The 21,794-nt window shown below is 44.4% G+C and overlaps 1 protein-coding gene across 2 annotated transcripts in view; it reads right to left on the bottom strand.

Moving 5' to 3' along the window:
* Window positions 1-116: 116 nt before the first annotated feature.
* The window catches only part of hadha (hydroxyacyl-CoA dehydrogenase trifunctional multienzyme complex subunit alpha), a 28,169-nt gene continuing 6,491 nt past the window's right edge, over window positions 117-21,794 (bottom strand). Inside the window, exons 2-21 of one of the 2 annotated variants that reach the window (XM_022233895.2) lie at window positions 16,861-16,914; window positions 15,748-15,818; window positions 14,956-15,089; window positions 14,075-14,105; window positions 13,532-13,639; window positions 12,020-12,139; window positions 11,762-11,864; window positions 11,156-11,225; window positions 10,691-10,743; window positions 9,395-9,513; window positions 8,840-8,959; window positions 7,991-8,172; window positions 7,300-7,335; window positions 6,956-7,091; window positions 6,514-6,600; window positions 5,499-5,708; window positions 4,784-4,979; window positions 3,611-3,813; window positions 3,053-3,107; window positions 117-2,153 (exon numbers count right to left, since the gene is read on the bottom strand). In XM_022233895.2, coding sequence (XP_022089587.2) covers window positions 2,005-2,153; window positions 3,053-3,107; window positions 3,611-3,813; window positions 4,784-4,979; window positions 5,499-5,708; window positions 6,514-6,600; window positions 6,956-7,091; window positions 7,300-7,335; window positions 7,991-8,172; window positions 8,840-8,959; window positions 9,395-9,513; window positions 10,691-10,743; window positions 11,156-11,225; window positions 11,762-11,864; window positions 12,020-12,139; window positions 13,532-13,639; window positions 14,075-14,105; window positions 14,956-15,089; window positions 15,748-15,818; window positions 16,861-16,914 — 2,237 coding nt within the window. In that variant the 3' untranslated portion in view covers window positions 117-2,004. Of the gene's footprint in view, window positions 2,154-3,052; window positions 3,108-3,610; window positions 3,814-4,783; window positions 4,986-5,498; window positions 5,709-6,513; window positions 6,601-6,955; window positions 7,092-7,299; window positions 7,336-7,990; window positions 8,173-8,839; window positions 8,960-9,394; window positions 9,514-10,690; window positions 10,744-11,155; window positions 11,226-11,761; window positions 11,865-12,019; window positions 12,140-13,531; window positions 13,640-14,074; window positions 14,106-14,955; window positions 15,090-15,747; window positions 15,819-16,860; window positions 16,915-21,794 lie in introns of both variants that reach the window. The other variant, XM_087148707.1, reaches the window with a different exon arrangement.

The raw sequence follows: 21,794 nt of genomic DNA, 5'->3' as shown, positions 1-21,794 counted from the left end.
AGTTTGGATTTTGATGTCCTGATTGCATAAAGGTGGAGTATTTCCATTGTAGAATTTTACACAAACTAGTTGTTTCAGTTCAACTTGTAATAATTCATTTTTAAAAACCGTCACACTTTCAGGTTTTAGTATTCACTAGGTTTATTTTCTGATCAGCAATGTAAAATTGCCAACACAAAATTTATTCTGAAAACTCATTTTTTTTTCTCTCACAGTATGTAAACACAGTAAATAAAATTCCTGTCAAGTCTGAGCAACATTATTCCCAAAAGGACTATAAAAGACATTACAGAAATTTGTTACCCGGACACCCACAGTTGATCCTTTCGAGCATCATTTACTACACGAACCATTCAACATGTCTTGCAGAATGGAGAAAAGTAAATTCAAACACACTGCGTCCTGAAAGTCAGACAACATTTCAGAACAATTCTTTCAACGGTGAAACGCTGTTTTGTTTTTTTTAACAAGGTACGTTTCTCTACTGCACTAAAATGAAACGAATTTCTCTGTGAGCTTTATCAACTTTCAACGTCAAATTCAATCATCAATGAGGTTTCTTTTCCACATAAACCCAACCGTGTGTCTGCAATGTGAAATATTCCGACTCTGTACAGCTAATACAACAAAATTGGAAAAAATTGCAAATCCTACGCCAAAATGATTTTTTTTTTCTGTTTGAAAAGGTGAATACTTTTCCAATATCTATTTCTTCCCCTTCAAATAAAAGTAAATGTTTTAAATTGCATTGCTTGACAAAGGAGACAACCCTGCCATCTAAAGTGTGAGACTTACTGGAATAGAGCCAAGATTCCATATCGTGTAGACTGTAGGCTATGTACATTTACATGTGTCTATATGTGTAGGCCTAAATCTTTTCCTTACATTGTTGGGACTGTCATTAGCCAATTCCAAATCCATCAGAATCTGTTCCTACTTGGTGGATTATAATGGACTTGGGCTCCAGATGGCCTGAGGTGAACCCTGACCATCCCAAATCCATCAGAATCCATTTCCACTTAGTGGATTTTGATGGACTCGGGATCCAGAGGGACTGAGGTGACCAATTGTTGATGGATCATGATGGGCATGGCCTGAAACACTGGCGGAGCATTCAGTGCATATTGTCAAGGCAACAGTATCCATCGACAAAAGCCATCCCGCCTGCGGTGGACTTTTTTTCAGCAAGTGTTGGATTTTGATGGATTTCATCCAGTCCCTAGTAAAAGATAAGACTCTGGGGAGTTAGAGTTAACGACCCACTATGATACTTGCTTTCTGACAAGAAGTGTGGATTCCCATTTTTATGAAATTGTAGCGATATTTTCTGCTTCATGTGAGTGCAATCGACTCATTTCATGAATGAGCTTCCGGAAATGGACAGTCCTAAAATTGAAAAATAAGCCTCAGCCGCGAAGAGTTGTAGTCCTAGATGGACCTGTCTCTCTACCCAGCATGCATCATAACCTTCATTTACATTTATGAACTTCAAATCTAACTCCACAAATAGCCTGGGGGTAACTCCAGCACCTTTCTCACAATGTGCAAAATGCAACTCAGTCCATCCTAGAAAGTTTCCATTCATTAAACCAACTACATGTGGTCAACTCTGATGCTTAAATCAATTGCGTGAGCACGAAATTAATTTTTCGGGACTGTCTTTCAAACATGTCACTGAAACACTATCGTGGTCTTGAAAGTGTGTTTTTGCCTAGAAATCAGAAATGAAATTTCAAGGTCCTTCCTTTTTTCCCCACACTCTGTTACCACAATACTTTCAGGTGTAGAAAGAACATTCCATTACTGTGATGTGACAAGTAAGAACATGTCAGATTTGATCCCAGGTTGCTTTCTGCAAAACATCTCAAAAACAAAACAAGCTGGACAGTCATTTTTTTTTTAATAAATGAAGGTTATCATGCAGAATGTCCCTCGGCTCTGCATGCTTCACCGTACTACAAGCTACACTGCGGGACCCAATCCCCTCCCCCCACTGCAGGGAGGCTACGCCGGGTAGAACTTCTTGGCGGGGTCCTTGGCATGGTCCTTCAGGAGTTGGCAGGGGGTGAACCCGGCCCCGTACAGCCCCTGGTATCTCTCCATGGCAGCCACCAGCTTGTCGGCGCCGAAGTGATCCACAAAGCGGAAGGGACCTGTAATCCCCCAAAACAAAATTATGCGTACAGGCTCAACCAGGCCGACAGCATTAGTGCGGTCAGCACCGCAATTGCGTATTCTTAACCACTTCGCGCTGGTGGCATTAATCAATGTTGATGATACTGGGACGGGATAATTATCATTTTTTCTGTTTTCAAAATTCTTTACAAATTCATATCTTCATTTACTGGACAGTTACACCCACACGAAGGACTGTCTGGTTTTTACTCTAATCTGACAGGCAACATCTGTTGACGCTAGAGTTTTAGGCCTGCTGCCTTGTAAAAACAGCCCAGATTTTGCGGTGTTACGTAATTTTCTTTTGTTCACGAAACTGACAGTGCACTGCTGACCTCTTTTCAATAGGGGCCAGATTAGCATGCAGTGGTACTGTGTGGCTCATCGCTGCGGTGGAGCGCTTTCGTCCCCAGTGGTAATCCGCTCATGCTGAATGCCCCAAACCGTGGTATACTGTTTCAAAAAAAGGCTGGATTGTCTCCACTATTGAGAGTGAAAAAATGTTGGTAATTCCCAGCAGCCTGGTCTTTTGTTACGAGTACGGATTTTGGAGACCCCAGCCACACGTATAAAGAATACGTGTTCAAAAGCTTTAGATCTGATATTTTGCCATTTTGTTTACCACAACGTCAGTCCTTTTCATCCATTCAGCTGAGGGAAATCATCACCGCCACTGGTGGAACTGCGAAGAACCGTCACCCAGGTCAGAAAAACAGACTCCTAAACTTTCAAAACACGTGACTGAATGCCCCTGATGCTAAAATCTTGCCTATTCATGCTTGCTCTTCCTACAAAAGCTGTGCCAGTGTTGGATATTGTTGGCACAACTGGTATATGACCGAGGCAATGGCCCTCATTACGCCGCCTCATATCTTACCTCCATGGAATGGTGGGAAACCAAGACCAAAGACGGCACCGATGTCACCCTCAACCTGGATAAAACCGACAAAAGCAGACCGTGAAAGTAATTCAGCCTACTTTTTTCCAGGTGCAAAATACCTTCTTCACAGGGAATGCATTATTGATCTTGTTCCCAGAACCAACCATATTCAATGTTATCTGCTAATTGGGGTGGTGCCAGACTATTTTGGGTGCCAAGCCTCACTTTCAGTTTATAAATGTGGCTTCAAACATTTAGATATAATTTATCACAAATTTTTAATTTTTCTCAATGTAGACTGGTATGAATTTGTACGGACCTTTTATTTCGTTGCCGTTACTTTTACTCTTAGGTTTCCAAAATGAAACGCTAACCTCACTTTAAATTCAAGATGGCCGACATACAAATACAGTCTATTAGAACTTGACAAAATTAACTGATTTCAATACACGTCTCAGATTAAAACAATAAGAATAATAGAGTTTACCTTCTATATACCCAGTTCCCAAAATGACAACTTTCTTAACACCCAGCAGTCAGGTGCCGTAGTCTTACCGGGGAGATTAAGATGCCTTCCTGTAAGCACATGACTGCCTCGTTGACGAACCTTGACGCCAGACGGAGCTGGATGTCCTCCTTGGAGTCGGCGCCCTTCTTCGGGATCATGTACTTCTTCATGATCTCTTCGGCTCCGGCGTTGACGTCGCGATTTTTGGAGCTGCCCTCGTAGATGAAGCAGCCTTTGCCCGTCTTGCGGCCTGCAATGATGCAGGAGAGGCAGGCCACCCCAGTTAATGAGTTACCTGAGGGTGACTTGCGATGTCCGGATCACGTGAACACCGATGGCAGTAGCATTAAGCAAACAATCTCAGCATACTCCAGCAGACTAATTTCACCAAACTTTACGCAATGGCGTAACTCCACTTACGCCACATTTCATGCAACAAATTGAGACCGATTTCACGAAACTGACGCACTGCGTAAGTCCATGACTTACGCAACAAATTATGGCGTAACTTATGCAGTCATTTTAGGTGGTTTAAGTTACGCGTCATCATTGCTGAACTTACTACGGATTATAAAAGAAACAAACAACTTTGTTGTAGAAGGTAATAATAAACTTGTCTGGCTGTGAGAAAACTGCAAGACTTTTTGTCTGGTTCTGACGAAGAAACGACGAAAACCTTTCAAAATGGCGGGCATAGGTGATTCAAACACTGTTTTATGTTACATGGGAAAGGAACAGCCGTCGTAAAAGCCGTTTTTGTCCTCGTCCAAGAAGTTTAATATCATCAAAACGTGGCGCAGCTACGCAGCTTTTCGTGAAATTGAACGTAAGCAAATTGCGTAGCTATGCCATAAATTGGTGGCGCAAGGCAAAAATCTGGCCTTTGTTTCACGTAACTTACTTCCCGGACTTTAGCCAATTTGCCCCTACATGTAACAATTTGTCTGTACCCTTCACAATGGCATCAACTTTCCTTCGCAAGTGTTAAACTGAACTGCCATGTTTTCGCATTGCATTGTGGGTTACTTCCCCATGTAACCAATTCGGCGGGTCGTTACTCGGGCTTGGCCCGAGTAAAGTGTGAGAAGTCGCATGAGTGTCAAATCAAAAACAATCCCGCTTACCCAAAGTCAGGGGGAATAGTCATATTCACCGATCATCATATGCGTAATATGCTGATTATGAAAAAAAAAAGGGTTAAATGAAGTTCAATTGCTCACCCAAGAAGCCAGCCTTGACCATGTCTGTAAGGACGTTGATGTCGCCTCCGGAAAACCGCTCGCCAAAAGAGCTCCCCAAGAACTCGGCCACGTGTGCGGCAACGTCGATACCCACTTCATCAGCCAAGGTGGCGGTGCCCACAGGCCACCCGAAGGAGGTGCTGTACTTGTCTAAATCCTTGGGGCTCACTCCCTCCTGAAGGTTAAAAAAAAATCCCAAACTCCAGAAATTTAAGAACGGGAATAAATGACCAACTATATGAAACTCACTGGTCGATGCATAGATTTTCCTCGAGGGGCGGGGGGGACAGGTCGTCCTTTTTTGGAATGAGATCCCTAAGTACGGTGAGTACATTATGGTACTAAAACAAGCCTACATGTCTTTCCTGCCAGAAATGTTCAGTTTTCTTTTGGGACTTGTTTTATCAGAGATCTTCAAGATACGATACAAAGGACTGTTATTGCCTGCGTTCATTTTAAGCTTGATAGCAGGTGGATCTATTTTCGTCTGTCCAAGGGGGATCCTCCATTTCTACAATCCTTTCAAAAGATCCGCTCATTTGAATGAAGTGAAGCGATGGGGTTCCCTGCCGGGGGAGTATTTTTCGGCTGTCCAAGGGGGGTCCCTCTGTTTGAACAATTCCATCTAAAGATCTGCTCACTTGTGAAGAATACTACAGAAAAACATCAGGCGCCAGAGATCGACCCTGCCTACCTGGAGGACTCGGACGGCTTCGGACAGCATGGGCCCCAGGATCCTGGTGGTGTAGAAGCCCGGCCCGTCCTTGACCACGATGACCACCTTGCCTTGTCTCAGGCCCACGTTGACGGCCGAGGCGGCCGTGTCCTGGGAGGTCTTGTCCGTGGTGATGATCTCCAGCAGCTGCATCTTGTCCACGGGAGAGAAGTAGTGCATGCCGATGACCTGTAGGGGAAAAAACAAAAAAGGTTCCGAGAAAACTAATTAAAAAACGCACGTTGTCTTATCCTTGTTCAGGGACGTTGTGTAAAAGTTCACTAGAAAAGCAAAGCTCTTTTATAAGGCAATTTTTTTTTTGTCCGTGCATCCAACACAAACCATGCACACTTGCACGATATTATCATTTAAGTGTATCTAACGTGGCTTGTTATCGGTAATTTAAAGTCAGAGATGGAATTTCAGGCTATTCATGGTGAAGGACAGCGACAGGTGGAAGGGCTCCTGACGACGGACTGAGCACGCAGTCCAAAACGTTGAGTATACTCTCGGTTCTTTTCTGAACCACACATACTCATAAGAGAGATTTATTCCTTCGCATGGTGCTACTGCAAGCCCTTCCACCTGCTAAAGCCAGAGACTCGTTAGGCTCAAAGTTGGCTATTTTAGACTGAATGCTATTCAAAAGGATCTTGTTTTCCTTAATTTATCTTTTTCACAGGGAACTGGGTGCAAAAATGGGTCGTGTTACCTTAAAAATTGAAAAATAAGAATTTATAGTCATTTCGGCGATTTGGAGGATGTGTTGTCAATGAGCCTGAAGACTGTTTGCATTTGGCAGAGTGCTGGGCAAGTACGTACGTCAATTCAGAGTGGCCTGGGGGGGGTTAACATGCCTGCCTGATGTACTGAAAAGTTGGCGTGAAGAAAATTACTGATGGTAAAGACTGAGTGTGACTGACTGTCGGAACCCAGCCCAGTGTAACTTTCACACTGAAGTTTAGACTTAAATTCCATCTCTTGAGGTGTGTACCTTCTCCGGCCTGACGCTAGCTTGGGCAATCTTAGTGATGGGAAGGGCCGACGTGTTGGAGGCGAAGATACAGTGCTCTGGAATGACCTGCACAAAACGAAACCAAAAATGATTGCTAAGATGTGGTTGATCAAATTGTGCAACATTCTGCAGGTGTAGGAGCAGTGTAAACAACGTTGCCCTCCAAGGGGTTACCATGGAGATGCCCAAGACAAAGACTTCACAGTTCTGACATTTCTTGGCATTTCTCATAAATAAATAAAAGTTTGAGCTTATTTTAGTACAAGGGCTCAGTATAAAGTAACAGAAGCAGGTCTTGCTTAATCAAACAAATATTTTCTGAATCGTACAAATGGATATGATAGAGGACAATCAAGTTTAAAGTCAATGTTTTTCTGACCTCAAGACAAGACAAGACATTCCACAAGCTAATCTAACTTACGGCCTCGACCTCCTTGACCACTTTGTGTTTGATGTTGATGTCCTCAAAGACGGCCTCGATCACCATGTCGCACTTGCCAAAGTTCTTGTAGTCGATCTGACCCGTCAAGTTGGACAATAGATGGTCCCTCTCAAACCTGTCCTCCCCCATATCAAGAGATTTCAGAGAATCAACCATGACTGTTGAAAATGTATGAATACAGAGAGTGCTGGGCGATGGCCACTTTGGCAGGCAGACAGCTATGCTTTGCTGGAAATGTTTGTGCGCTCAAACAGTACACATCGTGCCATGCAGTGTTTACAGAAAAAAAAAGCTCGTTTCCCGATAGCAATTTATCAACTTACGTAGTTATTCTCTTGCTTTTGGCCTTTTTGTTGAACCTGAAACAAAAAATCAAACAAAATGATGTAACGAACACGCCAGAAAAGTGAAAGCGAGTTTTTGATTTTGGTTTAACCACCTTAACCCCTCTGTTGGGAAGTATCCGGAACCTGTCAATATCCAAGATCACACAGTGAACCAATGGTGGTCCATTTGTTGCTCTTGGAACTGAGTGGTTGGTCTGTTCTGTCCTGAACCAGGTGTCGGTAGTTTGGTGGGTTCAGGGTTGCTGTGGATCACAGCGGTGGCAAAATCAAATGCCAATCGCGACTTCCCTGGTAAATCAATTTCTCGACAAACCACTATGAGTCTTCTCGAAAATTAACTTTTGTTTGTAACTGCTGGCTTTGAGAGAAGAGAGAGTTGGTGTTAGCAACAGTGCTGTAGACAAGTCCCTTGAAAAGTCCCTCATCAGTTCCAAGCTAACTCTCAAGTTATTGAAACGAGGTGAGACATTGTGTTCCGTTACTTGGTCTTGTGACAGGATTTGTATCTGGTCTCGTGAAAGGACTTGTGGAAGGCCTTCAGGTCGTCTTGCCTGCAACAATGGTTGGCCGATTTCACATCTCCTCTCTGAAAGACACTACTGCACTATGTGTTTTGATCCTGTGAAATTGCTCAGAGGGGCTGCGCCCTTGGAAGGGCCTCACCTACCCTTTGTAAATTTGGTCCTCTCCCCGGGCCAGCCCCTCCAGGGACATGTCCTTCAGGATGACGTGCATCTCCTTGTCGATGCTGACCTGTGCGATGCCGGCGCCCATCAGGCCGGCTCCCAGGATGCTCAGCGTCTCCACAGGGCGCTGCGGAGCCCCAAAGCGATTCTTCTTGCAGATGACCTGGAAAGGCAAACAGCATCCGTGGTGACGAGCGGTGTGATAAGGTCAGGTGAGAATGACAGTGAAGGGGTGGGGGATAAAGACATGGAATTGGGGAAAGAGGGGGGTGGAGCTAAGAGGCTTGTAGTGGGGCTTGGATGTAAGTATAAATATTGTTCTCCACAAAAAACGAAAGTTTCTGCTTTTTACCATATCCAGAAAAGTGCTCCTAAATAAGGCTGCTCCTTTCATGACAAAAAGCCCCTGTGTCAGCGATAACTAAGGCCTTGAGAAAAAAACTGGTTTCCAAAGATATGGTTACGCCTGTTGTCAGTGAGTCCCCACATCTTTCTACAAGGCAGGTATCAAGATTTAGCGCCAGTCGCTGCCCGACAACATATTCGGACGCAGCCTAAGAGACATACATGTGCATAAGACTAGCCACTTGCATTCAAGAGTTTTACCAGTTCCTCCTGTAAACGCAATACTCGGGGAATCCAAAACGGGAGAGGAGTATATCAGGTGATATCTTCAGTTCAAGTAAAGTGACTTGGCCCGGGAGACAATGGAGGACTGAAGCCTATCGGTAGTTCCGGGAGTGGCTGAGCGGGGGAAGTTGATAAGCCCAGAAAATTTGGCTGGGCACGAGCAGGACGATCTTTAACTTCAGTGTGGCCGAGCGACTTACCTGCCCAGTGTAGAGTCCCATCAGGCCCTTGGCGTGAGGGGTCATGCCAAGTTCACCAAAATTCTGGGCCTCGGTTAGGTAGCCCGCCTCGGGTCCTTGATCGAGGCCTGTCCGGACGACCTGAGCGAGGCAACAATGACAACGACATGAGTAAGTAACATGTGCCCAGTAACGGGCATTCCATGGAAACAGCGCACACTGCAATGCTGGTCGATCACTGCCGCGAGGCAGATGGCAGGGGGCAGGGGTTGGGTTGCGGAGCCCGAGGTTGAAATTCCTGACTGCGAAAATTGTACTAGACGCATCACACAAGTTGGGTTGGAAGATATTGTTAGAATGGGAATGGATTGGCAAGTTTTGAGTTGGCTGAAAGCAAGGTCTGGTTTGAGCTGATTAGCACAGGATAGCGCCATTCAAGGTAGAATCTTGTCTAAATATTTCACATATGCACTTCACACTTCAAGAAAGTCTCTGGAACAATTCATTTACGTCACTTTCCATGAGGGTAGTTATGCCTGGTGCCATGATCCCAAACTAACTCTGACTGGGACTTACGTCGATGATCTTGAGGGGTGCTGGGTAGAGACCCCGGGTGTTCTTCATCACCATTCCGTGGACCTGCTTGTAGATCTGGTTCTTGACAAAGCCAAGGTTCATGACGTAATCTGTCAGCTCTGTCAAGAGAGTGGAAAGAGCAGCCGGAAGGGTGAGCTGCAAGTTAAATTCATTGGGTCATGGCCTCTTTGGGCATTCGGCCCAAATAACCCATGTTTTTTTTATTTATTTCCAGTGCGTTCCCCTGGAAGGAGAAACATAGAAAGACCAACGTAAGCGGTTTGCGGGAATACCATGTAGCAAATATCGCTCTCACTTTTGTAGGTGTGAGTAAACCGGATCCTTTCCGAGCCACACATACTCATCTTGATTCATGGTGTTACTGCAAACCACCTACCTTGAGTATACCCACTGTCAGGTTCCGTCTGTTCCCCAGAATTGATATTCCAGCTACCTCTAAAAAGTTCACTTTTCTTAACTGGTCACTCAAGATTTGAAGGTTTGCATGAATACACAAAGACCCGACTAGCGGTACGCATATGCCATGTGTGACTGAGCGGCACGCGTTTGCATCGATGTGCATAAAAGACTCCGGCTGTAACACCATGCACGAACCAGGCATTAGGAGAGTCTCACTCGAATGGGCCCCAAGTAGTCACATCAGTCGGGCATTCTTATTTGTGGGTCCCAAGTAGTCACATCAGTCGGCATCAGCTTATTTGTTGGTGTATTACCGCAGAGCATCCAAAGCATTACCATCAGTCGACTGTAAGCGATGCTGTCACACTTGCACCATGTTGGTCTTTGCATGCTTTGCAATACCCATTGCTTTGCATTCCAACTGTGAAAGACCTATTTTGTCAATTTTTTTGTAAAACCTAGACCTGAACTTTCTTCAGCATCACTGCAGTGCGTTTTTTCAAGCACCGAGACCTGAGAGGTTTGACACTGATTTCATGAACATCGGAGATGCCATTCTCGTACAACGCCCGTTTTTCTGAGACAGGTCAGCTAAAAAATCCACAGTATTTCCATTGCGTGCTCCATGCCTGTGGGGCTGACGCATTTCAGGTTGTGAGCTTCAAATGACCATAACAGCAAAACTCTAGCTCATATTGAATTGAAACTTCACGTAAGTACAGATAATGTATGCCTTAACATCCATGCTAAGTTTAAACACAATAGGGCATGTGACGGTTGAGTTCCGGGGGGATCTGCGGGATTGTCCTAAATAGCTCGGCTCTTGGAGACTTAAAATCACCTTTTTGCCACAAACACTTCTCCCTGATCACTTACTCTGGGCAAGTCCCTTGACCTTTTCTGTCTTGAGCTTCTTGGACACAATGTCTCTGCATTGGGGGAAGTCAATGACATCAATAAACCCTTATTCCAAAATATCACACAGTTCTTTTCCCCCCCCCAAGAAAGACAAAGAAACATGACCCTTGAGGTAAAAACTAGAGTGCCCATAAACACAGTGCCATGCTAATCAAAGCACGTTCCTAATCGTGCTTTAAAGGAAAGCGCTCAGTGGGCACGAAACAGGCTTTGGCTGAAGGAAAGTTTCTTAAACAGTATTCGTACCTTCGACACAATATGAAACTTAACTGTCATAGGCTGAAATTTTGTTCCGTCTCTCGCTGGGAAGCTTCCATGCTCGGAAAGCTTGTTTTTTCTGGGCTCCACGCTTTCAAAGCGCGTGCACAGAATCAACTTTTTATTTTCAAGATTAGACCCAAAAAAGTGTGAGTGTATACAGACTTGGCCGCATCCACTGCAACGTCTTCCAGATAGTCCAGCGTTCTCTCCCGTGGTGACTTCAAACCGGGACCTGTCAAAGGGGGTGGACAGGTGAAGATTTTTGTGAAAGTGAACGGAGTGTCGCATTCCGACCAAGACAAACCAACACTGAATGGCTGTTGATGTGAACGCGACGGTGACAAGCAGGGGGCCAGTGTCCCCCTCTCTTCCCCCTGGAAAGGGTTCAATAATGGGGCGAGTCTTAATGGATTGGCCGACGAAGGCTTTTAATGGCTGATCTAACAATTGGCTCCCCTTCCACTTTGAGAATCCTTCTGCCGTCAGTGTGTGAACCACGCGCCGAAGGACGGCTACCACAGTTTAAAGTCTCCTCTCTGGGACGAGCAACTATTAAGAAATCATCGTACAAATGTACATCTCCCAGAACCAAAACAAATTCAATCTCCTAAAAAGTCCTTTTGAGAAGAAATCTCGGTAACTACCGACTTACTGGAGCCATCTCTCCCAGGGTAACAAAACCAGACAACTTTAAAAAACAAAATGGGATAATTCTTGGGTGGGGGGGTGGGGAGAATGTGCAAATCAGACACGAAATTATCCACGCACCTAGTGGTTCCACAAGCCGATCTACCAGACCCATGGATTTCGACTTCCTTGCCGGAATATTCTTGCCCGTCAGCATCATATCAAAGGCACTAGGAACGCCCACCTAGGAGGACAAAAAAGTCTCATTGGAAAATACAATCTTTGGAATCCAAACGTTGGCTGTCTGCGCAAGCTGGAGGTCGGTGTTTGTAAACAAAAGGAAAGAGGTCTTCCTAATTGTTGTCTCAAGAGAGTGAGTCCCCCCCCCTTTTTTTTTACCAGCTTGGGTAGTCTCTGCGTCCCGCCGGCCCCGGGCAGCAAGCCTAGCAACACCTCTGGAGCAGCTAATACGGTCTTCTTGTCGTTCACGGCAATTCGGTAATGGCAACTCATCGCAACCTGGACAGGGGGAACGCAAGAGAGCATAACATGACACACTTCAGCACGGCCTCAGCTTCGACATCATACAAACTGCAAGATTTGCGATTGAGATCCGCCATCCTGAAGATCAGCACTGGGTACCCAATGCTGCACGACTACCAGCCTAAACAGTACAATCTATTTGTCCCATCTCAGAATACTTTAAATGCCATTTGAACTGTAAAAACTCTTTATCATTTACCACGTGCATTAAAAACCTTGTAACTTTGGAAAATGGCTGAAAAAGTTTTCTGCCTGTCAATCTTTCTCACAGAGGACAAAAAACATACTGTACATTAGGCTCTATACATTTTATACTGTATTGTCGCGTTTCCTAATATTGGAATTAATTAATACTGGGGTTAACAATTAAAATCACGGCAGGAAGCAAGACTTTCAGGTGACAGCAAGACTCTGGTTCATTCACAACTTCTTCCTTTGATTATGCACAATACAATAAGTAGCAAAGGTGGCATCCATTGATTCATGGCAGCGTTCAGTACTGCAACTAAGGTTTAAGAGTACCGGACTACAAGTATTTACTACCAGGCAAGGCAAGTTTGTCAACCGACCAAGGGGTGGAAGTTCCGTCAGACGGGCTGACCGCATGGGGAGTGGGCCGCTAAAGGCTCTGCCAGCCACGCAGCTAAGTGTGCCTGAACAGATAGGGCTACTACCTCGAACCGCACAACACTCTGTTACCCATAACATGTATCGGATCGCACAACAATTCGTGGTCAGTGTCGCACGACAGCGAGTGGTCAGGCCAGGCAGCAAGACAGCAAGAGTTGGGAAATCCTTGCCTTTTATAGAGAATTCGGGCTTCTCGTATCATGAATATACATGTAACTCTTTAGAGAAATAACCAACGCTGTCTCTAAGCAGAATGTGTACAAATACAGCACACGTAATGCGAAAGGATGCAACGCTGGTGCAGGTCAGCCGCAAGCAGGCTGGCTGCGGTGCGCGACGGAAGTGTCTCCCGCCCGCGTGGCAGGAGGGCGGGGCAAGAGCACAGCGGCAACACGCAGGGCAGGTCAATCACTATGCACATTCATGTATGGTCACAAGGGTCAAATGTGATGCACAACTCTGGAAATCATAGAGATATGCAACAGTATTTTTATCTTCCATCTGGGCAACCTTGTTTGTCCAAAATCTGCTGCGGACGACATTACAGCAGAGAGTGACCAAGCCGTGCCTGAATCAGTCGTCTAAGGCTACGTCTATGTCTCCACCAGTTGTAAACACAGACAGCAGGCGCTGACAACGGCCGCAGCCATAACTCTAGAGGCCCGCTTTGAACGCGGCCTTCAAACTGTCTACCGAGACCACGGTGGCAGCTGGACAAAAAGGCAATAGACTCCCTACCTCCAGTCCTCCTCCCAGGCACGATCCCATGATGGCTGCCACCACCGGCTTGGAGCTGGACTCCACCCTGGCCAGCAGCTTCTGGCCGCTGGTCGATAACTCCGTAATCTGGACGGAGAAAAAAAAGAGCCACGTAAGCACTCTCGCTGATAGGTGGCAGAGAGGCTATTACATGTAGTAGGTCGACGAGTGCCATGCCATACGCACATGGATAAAAAATGTACGGTGCTGGCAAGGTCAAACGCCCCCATTGGGTAACAAAGCATCCACTAAACACTGGTAACCGTGTTAAAAATGGCATGACTTCTGTGTGGTTTTCCCTCAAGATTTGGACGGTTGCCATGTACAGTGCACGTAACTGCTGTGACTGTCAATCCTTGGAAAGAGTGAAGCTGGAAAATGAATGCCAAGAAAAGTGGCAAGGGGCAAGACTGACAAGTTTTTCCCACAGATCTTCCAGTTGGAAGAATAGAACCGTGAGTTTTACAGGGAGGGGGCAGATGGGAGGGCAATGCGGTAGAAATGGATGAAACTTAGACTGACCTCTTCAGCTGTCTTGCAGGCAGCTAGCATGCTGTGGAAATGAATTTGAAATTAGACTTTTATTGAACTGGTAACCGTGTTAAAAAGACAGTGTACAGGGAGTTATGGAAGTGGGTACCACTGTAATTAGAAAATATCACACAGTTTTTGAAACGGATCAGCGGCTTGAGAGATATATGTACCCGTGTTGTGATGCAAGCAAACAGCATGTATGCTGATTTCTGCTACAAACCCGAGTACTGGGAAATATTTCTACATTGCTTGCATACCCGACTTGTCTGAGGCGTGCTGGATGCTCATGGAATAATCCTACTTCCGATTCGAAATCAATGCTGAGCACTGCAGGTGTGGCTCCTACATGTACAACAGGCTACAACAGAGAAAAGGCTGGGCCGACTGCCTGGTTCCCACCTCCATTACTTCATGTACACATATATATGAAGTCAGACATGATGGTTTTGAAGACACAAGGGAGGAAACCGGGAACCAGTTTACCCATCTGCACTGGTAAACCGCACTTGGAGTAAATGAGGAATGGCACGTGTGAACCAGTGATTTGAAAATGCCAGCTGGTGGTATCGGCCCGAAGGAAAGCTGAGTATGGGCAAGAGGGCACCCTCGCTCGTTCATGCATCAAGCCAATAGCAACTGATACGCGTCCACTTTATGTACACGCACTTTGGAATAAAAAAAAAAATTCAAAAATTGACTAACACACTGGTTTTTATTGATCAAATTTGGTTTGCGATATGAGAAATACATGTCTCCTATGGGTACTCCATTTCAGCTTATGAAAATAAAACCGTATTTCTTTAACATGAGCTAGATTACTACAAGGAAATCCCATCTGCAAAACGAGACATCTTTTTTTTCTCCCTTACTTGATATCAGCACCAGCGATGAAGCAGTCCGGCTTGGAGGAGATGAGAACCGCCCCACTGACGGCGTCGTTCTGCCAAATCTCTTGCATCACGCCTTCGATCTCGCTGTTGAACTCTCTGGACAAGGTGTTGACCTGATCCGTTGTGAATAAGCGAACATGTCACATGATTGAGGCTATAAAATCGCTTGAACGCCAAGTCTAGTGTTAACCACTGGATCCAAAAACTTGCAGAGGATGCGAGAGTACGTTTAACCACATTCATTTTGCAGCACTCTGCAGACCCTCCAAGCCCTGCAGAAAGTGGGTCACTGCCTCACTGTGTTTACGCAAAGTCAACAATAACAGCATTCGCTACAAGTTGCGCCATTCTACACGGCACTGAACCATCCTACCCGGCCCTCTGTACCAGGGGACAACAGTTGTACACTGAAAGTGCACGGACAAAAAAACAAGAAAAAAGCAGAGCTTTGAGAAGAAATCAAATGCAGTCGATAAAAAAGACGAGAGACCAACATTTCCTCAACAATTTTGAATTTTTTAAACCTTTCCTAAATCATTCCCTGGGGCAGCTGTTCATATAAATAAGAACTGTGGCCAAGTACGTCCCTAACCCCTCGGGTGTTATGCAAAATCACATTGAAATTGGGGGATTGAGGAGTGTAAGGGGAACTGTTTTGTGCATCCGCGTCATTGGTGACACTTCGTTGACCCGACATCCACCTGTCAGTTCCCTGGGGAACAAACCCTGATGACGATATACATGCGTGAGAGCTGATGTCGCTGGCCTCACCTTGGAGTCAGGCGAGTTCATCCGTATGACGGCGATGCCGTCCTTGACGTCGTAGCTGACATGCTTGTTGGCTGCAAAAGGGAACAAAGAAAAAAAAATAAAATTGGAAATCATCAAAACCCGACACGGATGCGGTGAACCTTATCGTGCAGAATTCAACATGAACCCAACATCTGGCACCTGCAGGTGTAAGGGAAAGAGAGGGTCTGGAGAGGGTAAATACATGGGCATCGCCGAAGGGGTTAGGGGGACAAAAGAGAATGAATAAAATGGAGAAAGGAGAAAAGAAAAAAAGGGAGAAAACCCCCCCCAAAAAAATGGAATACAGTCGATAAAAATCAAAGGATAAAAATTACCTTGAAAATACCCAAAAGCTCCTCCCACCTCCACCATTAAAGGATCCAGGAAATGAATTTTTCTTAGAAACACTTTTTGTGTATCTCTGTACCGTTCTGCAATGCATGAAGACAGTTGGACTGTTTTTTTTGCGTTACGGGAACTGAAAAGTGCACTTTTTAAACATTCAAACTTGACCAAGGCATTTCTGGACAAGTGAGGGCGCTTTTGCTTTGATGCGAATCCAGGAAGCCATGGTTCGGGTTGCATGTTTTCATGTTCAAACTGTCAATTCCATATTTGCTACCTGAAAACATTTCTGTGAAAAGGTCACTTGCTGGCTTATTGCCGTATACTTACACAACAATAAAATGTCAAAGGAAATGAAATCTACGATAGCAGTGTTTAAAAAATCTAGAAATTTTCTGTGCACAAATCGGTGCATCATTGAGATTCAGTGCCTTGGATGACCTCGTAGTTTTCCCTATGAATATGCAAATTTGCATTAGCATAAAAACAAAAAATGCTCCAAAACACGGGTTAAAATTGCAGCTCAAATAGTTCAAATAAGGTTAATTGAAACCCAACGCAGTAATTTCGAGGGTTTTGGTCAAATATTTCCATATCATGGTCCCTTGAACGGGTTTCAGTTCATCACTGCTGAGTGCTCTGTCAGGTTCAAAATATTACAATCCCCTGGAAAGAACTCTTGGTGACACCCACAGGAGCATAGTCTCTATTCCAGCCAACTCAGAAAAAAGAAACACTTCAAATTACCTGCATACGTTGACGACACTGAAAAATATCTTGGCAAAGCCATGCTGTGGGAACCTGTTGAGACAACAGTTTTGAAAAAAGTTTTGAAAAAAGGGGTAACAACGATTATCCGCTCCCGCTGCATAACAATATCTACATGTGTGCATGTAATGAACATGACTAATATGGACATTAAAATGTACTGTCCGTTGAGAATGTGTGAGGAAAAGCTTGACTAATGCCTATCCTGACTTGTTAGAGTATGTACATGCAAGAATATATGAACGCATGCGTAGAACGTCTTTTAAAGAGACTGAATGCAGCCACCTTAAAAGCTCATTCACTGATAATTTCACTGTTCACAAAAAATCCCGAAGCTGAAAAAATGGCCATTATTATTATATTGGTTTTATGTAAATACTGGGTCGGCAGCAGGAAAGTCACTGAAGGGACCAGTTGACAATAAACTTTCAAAAATCTACCATTTTAAACTTTTAAAATTCATCAATGTGAACATTTGCTGAAAAAAATAAATCTCTCAAAATAATGTTGAAAATCGCAACATCAAATTTTACACGATAAGATAAATTTTCACAAGAAAAAAGAAATATCAAAACAATGTTACAATAAGAACTATACCTACATGTACAATAAACCTGTACATGTACATTCACACTGAAATTTATGTCTGAGATCATTTTGTGGAAAATAAAATTAACGAAAAAAAAAGGATAAAAACAAAACAAAATGCCCTCAAAGATCCACCTACAATGTAAATGGGGAAGTGCACTTTGATTTGTAAAAAAAAAAAAATGAAATTCACAACCCTCTCTGCAAAAAACACCCAAATCTCTTCTGAAGAATAAAGCACAACATTTTGCTGTAAACATGTACACAGACACTCTACAATCTACATGTACATGCATGTCTTTCCACAAAACCTCCTTCCAATAAGCCCTTCCCTTCACTGATTACAGGGCCCCTTACTTAACCCAACAAAACCCTACAGGGCCAATCAAGTGTGGAAGCTGGGACTCCATACTCAAGCACAAAACCTATTACAATCCTGTTACAAGATGCTGTTACAGTGGACACTGTTATTACTCAATGACCAATATCAGAGCTAAAATGTACACTGTACATGTACAGTGTGCATGTGCATGAAGGGCCTGATCCGTACACCCACAATGCCATACACACACATGTACAGGTACAGTGTATATGTACATGTACATACAGTACATTGTGTAACTTGTACATGCACAGTACATGCACAATGTAAGCCTTGGCCTTCAGTGCTTGCTTGTCTGCATAACATCTGCCTTCAGTGACTGTAAAGCCAGGGGGATCAAAACCCGACAGACACTGTGCACACAGGGCAAAGGGTAAACTCATGTGGTGAAGCAGTAGGGTTTAGCGTACACTGTTGGAGCATGTTGTGGCTGAGTGTGGGTTCTCACAAAGGCTCTGCTGTGCAGTGAAGCCTGTGTATTGGGGAGTGAAGTGAAGTGGACAATTGCTGATGCAGCAGCTGGACAGCACGGTTCAGTTCCGACCCTCCTGTCTGGGTTGTGGTTGTCAGTGAAGTTACAGGTAGGCCTAGTAGAAGTACAATACAGTACCGGTACACGCTGCCCTGACTGCCCACTGACCGTCATTACTGCATGCACCAGCTGGCAAATTTAAACTTAACAGACTAATAACAGCAATAAGGGCCTAGCATGATTGGAAAACTGAAGGAAGAAAAATTGTGTAAGTCACACTTGCAGCGTGTCAACCCACTGGTAAAGTAATGTGTGAGTTCGTGATTAGAGAAAACTTCCTGTTTTGTCAGACAATTCAACTGCATAATTATAGCTGTAGAAAGGTACATGTACGTGTATGTTGCTCTGGCTTGGCTTATTGTAAACCTTTGTTTGGTCTCTTTCGCCATATGAAATAATAAATCCTTCATTTCCAAACTCTGCCTACCGTTTTGCATGGACAGCAGAAATTTGCAGAAAGGTCAGCTTTGGTTTGCGGACCGGCTTATTTGCCTTAAAGCTCAAAGAAGCACAGCTGTGTCTGCTGAACAAGGCTCCAACCACAGAGCTGGTTTGTAGCTCTATGCTCCAACTGTCCCTCACAGGAATATCAAATTGCACCTCTGAGCTGCCCAACAACTGTGCCTCTGTTTCTTGTGCATAATTGTAAACCAAATGCAGTGAAGAGGACTGCACAAAAGACCCTGGGTCATTTTGTGCTGGCAACCTACTGTGTACACACTGAACCTGTGCATGTTTGTGTTCCACATAGAAAACACATGCAAGAAAGTGACTGTGTGCGCTCGTGCATATTTGTGCTGCAAAACCGAAGGAGGGTTAAACTGCAAACTTGCTGCTTTGGTGTAAAAAAAAAAGGAGCAGAGGTTCGTGTATTTTTACATCTATTTACTTTTTTAAGCATGTTCAGTAGTGTTTCGACCATGGGTTGAAATATTTTTTTTTCACACTCGGAATTGTTTTCTAGAAACGAATCCTTGACCCAGCCAGAGACAGATCTGCAAGAAATGGTCCATAAACACCTTGTAGAGGCCACAGTGTTGTGGGCACGTCCATGTACTCAAGATTCTGAGTCAAAGGAGCTTTAGGCCAAAAAAAAGTGTCTCCTGTTTCTGGTCAGTGTGTGTGTCGCCGTAGACCTGCGTATAAAAACGATGTCGAAAAGCTGCCAGACTTGCTTGATGGATTGGAATCCCGCTGCTGCGCAATTTAACATGTTTTAGACGGGGTATGGTTGAATAATAGGCACAGTGAAGGAGTCCTTCTAGGCCCCTACACATTTAGTCAGGCACTCTTTTTTGGATGTGAGTCCTGTATTGTTTATTTACATCTGGGAACCACAGAAACAAGGTGGTTTTATGTCCTGTGTACAACTACAAGCTGAAAATGCTTTTTAACGGTCGATAGTGAGGGCGCCTGTCTATTTCAGTGTTGGTAGTGGCGGTACATATGTACAAGCACATGTACATACATGTACATGTCCATACATGTGTACATCATTTCTAGGAAATAAAGTGAGGGCAAAAAAAAAAAAAGCTGTGTTGCTGCACCACTTTTGGAGCCAGCCCCTGACCAGAAACCGGAGACCTTTTTTGGCCTTTTCTAGCTGTGAAAATAGGGTTGAGGAGTGGACCACGCTTGCCATCTGCTTGTGGTCAATGGCAGGCAAATGGTATTTTGAGAAGGTCAGGCAAATAGTTTTTGAGAAGGTCAGCTAACCTTACTCTGCCTGTCAGTAAAACGTGAAGCACTGTGACAAACAAACAGAAAATCTGACAGGCTTTACAGTCCAATCTCCTTGTAACAAAGTTGCAGGAAATATACAAGTTAATTTGATCACCATGGCTTTGTCATAAGAGTACAGCGTGGAAAAACAGAGAAAGAAAAAAAAAAATTAAAGACATTGGAATTCTCAGAATATGTTCTTTATGGCAGAATTTTTAGTAACAGTGTTCTTTAAAACGAGACTCAAATGGTGTTTCACAGAGATTTTTCTCTGGTTTGTTTATCTTTTGGAATTAAAAAAAAAAGAAAAAGAAATATTTTTGGTACGTACATGTATGACATTCAAATGTCTGGTAAAAAAACTCCACATTTTTGAATGCATGGTAGGAGACAAGAAAAATTGAAGTAAAATCAAAGTAAAACTTGCTAAAGTATCTCCCGTACTTAATAAAATCTTCAATGTCTGACCAAGTTCAAACCGTTGCCCTCCCCAGAAAGAAATGATTATCTTTATTTTGGCTGATATAAACAAAGAAGTCCAGCAACATTTCAGAAAGTACTAGTAACAAACAATATTTGAAAAGTGGGGTGTTTAGAATAGTTTCCACAATGTACATCTTTTTGTTCTTTTTTTTTACCATGATCTGTAAAATGTCAATGTATAGTACATGTACATGTATTCATATCATTTTATATTACAGGCAGATGTTCAGAAGAGAAAGTGGACAGTGGAAAAGAAGAGACCATATGACGATGCCCACCTATTGCTTTTCCATGTGGGATGCCTGATCACTGAACTTGGTACCACTACCTCCATCTTAAGCATGACCCCAAGTCATATCTAAGCCTCACTGTCTTCCATGTCCTTACAGCCAATCGTGGCCATCAGCGATCTGGCAGAAGCTTTGCAACTATACCAGGAAACTAGCAGTTAGTTGAGCTACCTGGCCAAGCTGACACTGCCACGCAGTAGTGCTGTTGTCCATCAAGCGAAGCTTCCCATTTGTGCTGGAGCTTCCCATTTGTGCCAAGTGACTCGATAATTTGCTGCATCATCATGGACAGCCTGACCCCAGTGCTCGTTCAAGGCACAGACCAGATTGGTGATGCGGCCCCTGACCAGGATCGTGATCTTCCTAGTGGCACAGCCACAAGGACAGAGGCGGTTGAATCGACGGGTCTTGCCACAAGGTCATTCGCGTTCCCGGCCCTTGATCCCGGCCCAAGCAGCTCGGGCTTACCCTCTGGCTCCCAATTTGACTACTTCTACTTGGATGACATCAAACAGGAACAACTGGATTCTGATGAGTTTGAGCAGGAGGAAATAGACTATGAGGAGGATGGCGAGGAGGGCAGTGGTGACTTTTCAGAAGAGAGTGACTTCTCTCCAACACAATCAGAGGAGGAATCTTCCGATTCCTCATTTGGTGAGGCGCCTCCGGCCAAGAGGGCACGCAAGCAACAGCCACTGAAAAAGAAGCAAAACTCGGTGAGTGTTGCAAACTGGCTCCAGGGTGGTGCAAGTCACTCACGGGATGGTCGCGGCTGGACCAGAGACCTAAAGAATGTACCTGTGCACAATTTCGAAGGTTGCCTGCCATATGGTCCGACCATGGAGCGGCCGCCAGACGATAGCCCCCTGGCCTACTTCGTGAGCTTCTTTCCAATGTCCCTCTTCTCCCAGATTGC

This window comes from Acanthaster planci, linkage group LG18 (genome assembly GCF_054643075.1).
Source record: "Acanthaster planci isolate LZ-2023a linkage group LG18, COTS_SCS, whole genome shotgun sequence".
In the NCBI taxonomy this organism is placed as follows: domain Eukaryota; kingdom Metazoa; phylum Echinodermata; class Asteroidea; order Valvatida; family Acanthasteridae; genus Acanthaster; species Acanthaster planci.
Note: the sequence above shows the minus strand (reverse complement) of the source record. Positions and strands in the feature narration are given on the sequence as shown.